At 41.9% G+C, this 8,028-nt stretch overlaps 1 protein-coding gene across 2 annotated transcripts in view; it reads right to left on the bottom strand.

Annotated features, from left to right (window-relative positions):
• Nucleotides 1-1,382: 1,382 nt before the first annotated feature.
• The window catches only part of LOC113988477 (ephrin type-B receptor 5), a 69,413-nt gene continuing 62,767 nt past the window's right edge, over nt 1,383-8,028 (bottom strand). For both annotated transcript variants that reach the window (XM_027722128.2, XM_027722127.2), the window contains exons 10-17: nt 7,843-7,898; nt 7,608-7,727; nt 6,969-7,216; nt 5,822-6,037; nt 4,879-5,028; nt 4,537-4,730; nt 3,145-3,300; nt 1,383-2,090 (exon numbers count right to left, since the gene is read on the bottom strand). In XM_027722128.2, the coding sequence (XP_027577929.1) occupies nt 1,982-2,090; nt 3,145-3,300; nt 4,537-4,730; nt 4,879-5,028; nt 5,822-6,037; nt 6,969-7,216; nt 7,608-7,727; nt 7,843-7,898 (1,249 nt within the window). In that variant the 3' untranslated portion in view covers nt 1,383-1,981. The remainder of the gene's footprint in view (nt 2,091-3,144; nt 3,301-4,536; nt 4,731-4,878; nt 5,029-5,821; nt 6,038-6,968; nt 7,217-7,607; nt 7,728-7,842; nt 7,899-8,028) is intronic.

Here is an 8,028-nt window from a genome sequence, read left to right as displayed (position 1 = left end):
GAGCTGACAGTCAGTCAGCATACATGGGACTGGATGTGTGAGTATTACAAGTTTACAGAAACCCCTTAAAAAGCACAGACTGAAATTTTCTAGGGTTGGACTCTAGTTTGATGTGCGGGTTTTTTTAAACCTTCACACTCTCTTTGTACTGCCATGAATGTTTTATTCATGTTTCCTTGTATTGTTTTTGCATTGACTTTTTTATATCTTGAAAGAATGCCCTGCTGTTTTCCCTCATCAGCTAAAAAAAATTAATTATAATGTTGCTCTAATGGCTTAACAAAGAGCCTGAACTGTGTTGGCTATTCTAGAGCAACTATTCTGGAGCACCTCCCATAATATTATTGGACTCTTCAATCACTATTAAATATGCCTTTAGATCGAAAGTCTTCAATTGCTGGGTTGACTGGGGGAATCCTTAAATCTGTACAGGAGTAGTATCTGAAGTAGTTGTGATATTCTAACCTTGACAGCTGGAGAAATACAGTAAGTTCATGACTAGTTCACAGTGAGCCAGCAGATGAGCACAGATTGGAACAGTCAGGGTTATTTCCTCTCTAGACACAAAAAAGGTACCGTCATTGGGGTCTTGTTTAACAGGGACATTTCTATTTCCCTTCCTATGTATTAATGAGGTAGCAAGTGTATAGTTTTCCCCAAGTGTATGAGTTTTCCTCTCAAGCTCAGCTTCATGTTTTCTTACTCCTGCATAGGGATAGACAGAGAGATATAGTCCTGAAACTCTGCCCCTTCTCAAAGCAGATCTTTCCTTAAGTCTGTCTGAAGGGGTATACAAGCTCTGCCATTCTGGTCACTCTCATGTACCTCTACCAAACAACATAGTCAATCTCAAGAACATTGTTAATGATTTTTAAGGACTGACGTGACTTGTGGGACTGATACCATTCCCTGATCACTCTTGACAAAAACTTGTGAAAGAGTTTCACTTTCCTTGTTCCAATTGTCTATTTAAAGTTCACTACCGCGGGTCTGCATTTTCTTCAAAACCAATATTCAAACAGCTGTGCCCAAGGGCCAAGGTGAGAAAAAGAAGTATTTTTCAAGAGCAAAGGGCTTTGGATTTGTCCCAGTCTTCAGTGTCTGTAAGGGGGTCAGAAGAGAACAAAATCCAAATTCTGGGTATTCAGGATTTCTGAGTATCGCAGCTTTCCTCATAAGAATGGGCTTGTGAGAACCAGAACCTATTTGTTTCCCTCTCCACTTGTAGATCCAGTAGGATGGGTTCTACAAATTCTTATTTATCCATTCTATTGCAGTCCCATAAATAGAGTTGTGTAGCACCAAGGATGGACTGTTCCTCACATAACCAGAAAAGATCAGTAATTTCTACCATGGAGCAGATCCAAGAACAGCATGTGAAATAGCACTGAATTTTGAACCCTTTACTCTCAACTTCTTTACCAGGTAATATGTTATTGCTTACCACATATTGTGCACCAGCTGGAACTTCAGTTCTGGACTGAGCTGGCATACCAAGTGATAGCCTCATGCTCCATCTGAATAATAATCTCTCAGACCATTCTTCTGAAAAAAATGCTAATATTTTTGCCTTTATTATGTCTTTGTAGCTTTGCTGGGCTCTTGGCCATAGACAAAGCCTTCTGATGACTTTGTAAAGTTGTCAGATACCTTTTGTTGGCAGAGAAGAGGCAACAGGTGCTTGTGATCTGTCCAAGTTATTATCCCATCTCCGTCCCATTTTATTATAACCTTCCCACCCCAAACCCATTCCCAATGTATGATGTCAGCCACATTTAATTGTCACCAGTCATTTAGCTCTGCTTTCAAATCATAGCAAGGCTTTGTTTTTGTTCATGGAACAGGACACGTAGCGTGCACTCTGGGTGCATTAAGTCTTCAAGTAGCACACTGACGATTTTTTCTTACAGTGAAAATCCCTCTGAATTCCCCCAGAACCTTTCCAGAGTTTGACACTAGTGGAATAAGGATGGTGTAAACATCACACTTCAACTGGTTCAAGTTGATTCAAATGGACTCGCATGAGCTGGATGCTGTTTAGAATCTTCTTTTGGTGACCGACGAGGGTGATGCCAATACGCTGGATATCTCTGCAAAAGAACAAAAGACATGGAAACTGCTAAAATAGGCTGCTTGTTCTGAATGGTCTCAGTCCATTTTGCTGTACATCCAAATCAATGCGTATGGATATATATGTGCGTATATCTGTATATTCTGAGAAACAGCTGACAAGGGTTCTGCTTTTGCTTGACAAACGTGTGTGGGTGGAGGGGGGCGTTGGCAGAACGTGGTAGGTACAAAAAGAAGCAGTGGAAGTGGGCCACAAAAAGGATCAGAGGATTGGAACTCCTCTCCTACGAAAAAAAAGGAGAGTTAGTGTTGTTCAGCCAGGAGAAGAGAAGGCTCCAGAAAGACCTTCTTGCAGCCTGTCAATATATAAAGGGGGCTTACAAGAAAGATGGAGAAAGACTTTTTACCAGGCCCTGCAGTGACAGGACAAGGCACAACAGTTTTAAACTGAAAAAGGGTAGTTTTAGAGAGACAAGAAAAGGGTAGTGAGACACTGAAACAGGTTGCCAGAAGAAGTTGTGGATGCCCCATCCCTGTAACTATTCAATGTCAGGTTGGACAAGGCTCTGAAAAGCATCATCTAATGAAAGGTGTTCCTGCTCATGGCAAGGGTCTTGGACTAGATAATCTTTAGAGGTCCCATCCAATCCAAACCATTTTATGATTCCAAGAATGTTCCTTTTCCTGGCTCCTGTCTTCTAAGTAACACTTCAGTCCAGTAGATGGTGTGGCTGATTCTACATATCTACTTAAAAGTGGTTATTACCTGTGGTAGCTGTCATGAACATTCTGATGTAACAGCTTCTCTGCAATACTGACAATATGTTTTCTAACGCACATTGGATCAGTACTAGTGCTTATAGAAACACACTACAAATGTATCATGGTACGGATGATGCCCAGAGGCCCTAGCAATATGTAAGAAACAGCAGCTACTTTGCTCTGGCTTCCCTCTCCTTTTTCACGTGTATGTATTCTCCACATAGCCCTTACTGAACATTTCTCAGACTACTTTCACTTTCTGCATGGAAAACTCAGTGTCTGGTATCTTTTGCTCTCTGTCCCACTACTTACTCTAGAGTCATGCGTGATATGACATCAAACGTCATCAGACCAGCTTGGTCAAAATTCTCCTTGTAACGGCCCATCTTGATAGCATCCAACCACTCATGGGCATTGCTGAGCGAAGGGAAATCTGGAGGACAGTTGCTCAGGAGAGGCTGAGATGGTCTGCAAAAGAGGTAGGTTCTAAAACCCAAGTTATCAACTTCAGCTGACCGCACTAGTAAAGTAAAAGATATGAGAGGAAGAGAACACAACCTCTGAAGAGTACAGAATGAAGAACAATGGCATTTGCTCTTCATGCCCTGATTCATAAAGTCCCACCATGATATGCTGTTTCTTGGCTACCTGTGTCCCTTTTTCTGCCTAAAAACAGTCAACCAACCCAAGAAATTGATCCTTCCCATTGCCCATACTCGCTCAGGCACATTCTCTTCTCGTTGCCCATAATCTTTCCACACTTTCTGGGTCTAGGTCTAGTAGCTGGGCAAAGAGCTTCAGTGATGAGGTTTCAGAAAGAAAGATGAGACCTTATATACCTTTTCAACTTTGTGACTAATTCTCCCTCTCCTAAATGCTTTCCTTGGATCAGACAGTAACCTATGAGAGAATGAGTGTGTTGTTTCAGCTCCAACACCCATCAGATAAAAGCATAGTAGTAAAAGGCCAAAGAAATGACTGTTCACACATGGTATTTGCTCTTTTCCCCATCATCTGAATCTGTCCTGAAGCTATAACACTTGCTGCTTTTAGTAAACCAGGAATCACTAGATACTTTCCCCCTCCCCCAGATGTGGAGTGCATTCCACAGAGACAAGATTTATAACCACAGGGAAAAACCCTCCAGGCCAGCAGGATGTAATTTTGTCATCAGCCCAGCAGTCATCTAACCTTGGCACCATTTATTCCGCCGAGATTTCTCCTTTGCTGACCTCCTGCCCCCTGTTCCATCATGTCGCAAAATGCAGTTGGGAAAATATGGGATGCAAGCTGCAGTTCTAATTATTATTTTCCGAAGAATTTCTTCTCTCCATAAGCTAAGGTCTTCTTTTCCTTCATCATCTCTTGTGGTCACACAGTATTGTGTGATCACAGAATACCTTATGCAACTGCACCCAGATTTGTCCCCTACCTTCATTCCCTAAGATCCCTCACTCACTCATCCTCAGTGCAACTCACTGAGATTTATCTCCTGTCACATTCAGCACTCACGACTCCTCATCACCCATTAAATGAATCAGGATACATATTTCTTCCAACCTGCTTTCTCTTTTTTTTTTCTTCTTTTTTGTTCCCAGTCTCAGATGGGAGGGTTGGAAAAAAAAAAAGATTTATTGTTTTCTGTTCCTCATGATGCCTATCAAGAGACAAGTCCTACTATTTTGCATTTAATCCTCATCTCACCTGCTGGTCCCAGTGCCAATGGCTTTCAGGGCAGATGGCTTGCGAATCATTTTATCTAGGGCACTGACAATCTGCTCAAACTTGGGTCTCTGAACCCGTTCCTTCTGCCAGCAGTCAAGCATCAGCAGGTGCAAAACAGTTGGGCAGTCTGGGGGTGGTGGCAGGCGATAGTCCTGGTCAATGGCATTAATTACCTGCAGAAAAAGAAGAACAAGGCTTTATCATGGCTGGGAAAATAAAAGACAAAAGACCTTCAGTGAGCTGGTGTGTATGATTTTTCTCTGCTTGAACTGATATAGAATAGAGAGGTGGATGTACATTCTCACCACTTCTAAAACTTACATCCTGATTGGACATGTCCCAGTAAGGTCTTTCACCATAGGACATCACCTCCCACATTACAATGCCATAGCTCCAGACATCACTGGAGGAGGTGAACTTGCGATATTGGATAGCTTCAGGGGCAGTCCAACGGATAGGGATTTTGCAGCCCTAGAAAGCAGACAGAAAGCAACCATAACATTAGTGAGATAAGGACTATTCGTGAAAATGACATCAGTGGAACAGCACAACACAACTCTGAGCATGGGGTAACAGTCCAGTTGATTCTGTCTTGTCGACATTGTTGGTTTAAATTCAAATCATGTTCCAGGTTTCAACCTTGTTTTACTGACAAATCTAGATGAAAAGAGAGAATCATGCCTCCTTTCTGCTACAAATACCATGATATTAACTTTCATACCTCTACTTTACAGCATTTGATTCTTCTGCATCCCCTTCATCTTCAACCCACCTGTTATACTCCCACCCTTTTTTAGTATGTGTAGAAATAGCCAGAACTTCATAGACAATAAGTTCATCTGATGGTTAGTTATAAGCCCATAAATATACTTAGGCCATTTATCTTTTCTGCAGGAAAAAAAGAACTCTTTCCTCAAAGGGGGGTGGTACAGGATTTCAATCTCTCTCTCAGTCCTTTATCCCTCCTGTAAAAAGCTAATGAATGGGGGAAGATAACAGCTACATCAGGCTATGAGGTTTGACCTATTCACCATCATGCCATGAAGAACAGCACCAAGACTTCACCTGGCAGAGTGAATCAGATATTGCTATCTTTGTGTTTTGCTGGTTTGGAACAAATCGCCCCAGAGACAGAAGGCTCTACTCCACTGTTCTCTATGGTCTCAAGATGGACTAAAAAGGGTACACCAAATCAAAGGGGAACACAGAAAATAACTATAGCTGTCAGCACTGCTGACTAATTCACACCATTGCAGTAACTCACCAGACCTCCAGTATAGGTGGGATTTGAAGCATCGTCCTCCAGAAAGCGGGACAACCCAAAGTCTGACACCTTGCATACCAGGTTACTGTTGACTAAGATGTTACGTGCTGCCAGGTCACGATGCACATAGTTCATGTCGGAAAGGTAGCGCATGCCAGCTGCAATCCCCCGTAGCATTCCTACCAGCTGTAACACACTGAACTGTCCCTCCTTCTGCTGCAAGTGATGAGGCAAACAGAAGCTTTTATGATCACAAAACACAAAGCCAACAGGGAAGATTAACAAAAAGCAAGGTAACAAGGTGGATTTATGAAGTTAGAGAACATAAATCTTAACTTCAGCCAAAATCTGAAGGTTCAGGGACAGCGAATAAGAAAGTGCTTAAAGTAATCAATCTCAAATGAAATCAGACACCAGTAGTTATCTTTTTCTGAAGGCAATTCTCCTCTTGTGGCCACATTCTCCTTTAACATCCTATGCCCAGTCGCACTAAGATGACTAAATGAATGGCAGTAGACAATTCTGCTCTTACTAACATCTTTACAATGGGCTCTATGCAGTTCTACACAGTGGGTTCACATACTCTTCAAAATGTACCTGCCAAAGCATTTGTGGTTGAATTAATGTATGAACCAGTAAAAAAGAGAAGTGAAGCACCTATACCAAAAAAATGCCTGCATTTTTGTTTCATTACTAGAAAAAGCATTGAAAACTATGAGTCTAAAAATAACTGCAAGATTCATTACTTCATCACAATGTTGAAACTTGAAAATATTCTGTGGAATAAAGTCTTATATACATTACTAGAAAGCCAAACTGGAACATGCACATAAGCAACCGAAAGGCTGTGTACAAAGATAAACAAGATAAACAATTTGGTACTGTTTACATTAATTATTGGAGTTTGAGAAGTCTAAAATACTGACAAAATGTTATATGATAGTTGAGCTTTTGAACTATTTTCACCATGATGGCCCAAAACCACTTACTCTGGTAACTTGCTATTATTTCTATTGCACCTGAAGAGGGTAATTGAGGACTTAAAGAGATAGGAGTGAAAAGGAAGAACAGGTAAAATTATCAGATCTGAGACTGGCACACAGCAATATGAAGAGGTAACGACTGTGGGAGACTCTGGTTGTGGTACCCTGAGGAAGGAATCCAGTGATCCATTCTCCATGAACTCTGTGACAATCATGACTGGTCGGCTCTTGGTGACCACACCCTCCAGGTGGATGACATTGGGATGCTCAAATTGCCCCATGATGCTGGCCTCGCTCAGGAACTCCCGTCGCTGTTCCTCTGTGTAACCTGACTTCAAGGTCTTAATAGCTACTGTGTATTCACGTTTCCCTGGGTGTTTTAGGCGCCCAAAGCACACCTCTCCAAACTCTCCTGTCAGGAAGGGAAGAAACACACCTCAAGTAAGGAAACAGCAATGAATTTTAGTCAGGTGTACTAAAGCATTCTACTGTGGATGACTTCAGGCACTGTTTGGAAATAGGGTTACTAGGACTGTTCAGATTAAGGTAAAGTTCTTGATGAAGATTGGAGACTACATATTCAGGGTTCAAATGAGGAATTCTCAGTTTTAGGGCGTTTTAAACCTGGTTTGGAGCCAGCATCTAAGGGTAAGTAGGTTAAGATGAATTTTGGTAAAAATACAGGTTAGCAATCCTGACACACTTGATGTACCACGGATCCGTGGGTCCATTTCAGCCCCGTAGTGTGCCAGGTCTCAAGGTGAACAAGAAGGCACTTTAAAATCTGGAGATTCTCACACTACCTGATCCAATGACCTCCTCAATCTTGATGAGGGACACATCAATCTCCTTGGCAAATTCTCGAATAGCTTCATTGGGATCTTCATAGGTTGAAGGATCAATATAATACTTCACTCCAAGTCCTGCAGCGGAGGAGACAGCCCAAAACATCACTAGAATAAAACCCTGAGACATATAGGTGTTAATGATTCCTGAAAAGAGACAGGCCCTTGCCTTCTGTTGCTCAAAACCACTTACCTCGTGCACCGATATACTGCTGCAGGCGGTCTGTGTATGGAGTCTCTCGCCTTTTACTGCAGGACATAAAGGAAAGGAAAGTCAAAACACACACAAGAGTCTCTCACAGGATGTCGGGGTAGGCTTCTCAATGCAAGACTCAGAGAACCCTTGAATTTAGGGGTACAAGATGGGTGTTAAGATCCT

The sequence above is a fragment of the Pipra filicauda genome, unplaced genomic scaffold (assembly GCF_003945595.2).
Source record: "Pipra filicauda isolate LSUMZ 115617 unplaced genomic scaffold, ASM394559v2 scaffold234_size1211729_pilon, whole genome shotgun sequence".
NCBI lineage: Eukaryota > Metazoa > Chordata > Aves > Passeriformes > Pipridae > Pipra > Pipra filicauda.
The sequence above is the reverse complement of the archived record's forward strand: the minus strand, read 5'-3'. Positions and strand labels throughout refer to the sequence as shown.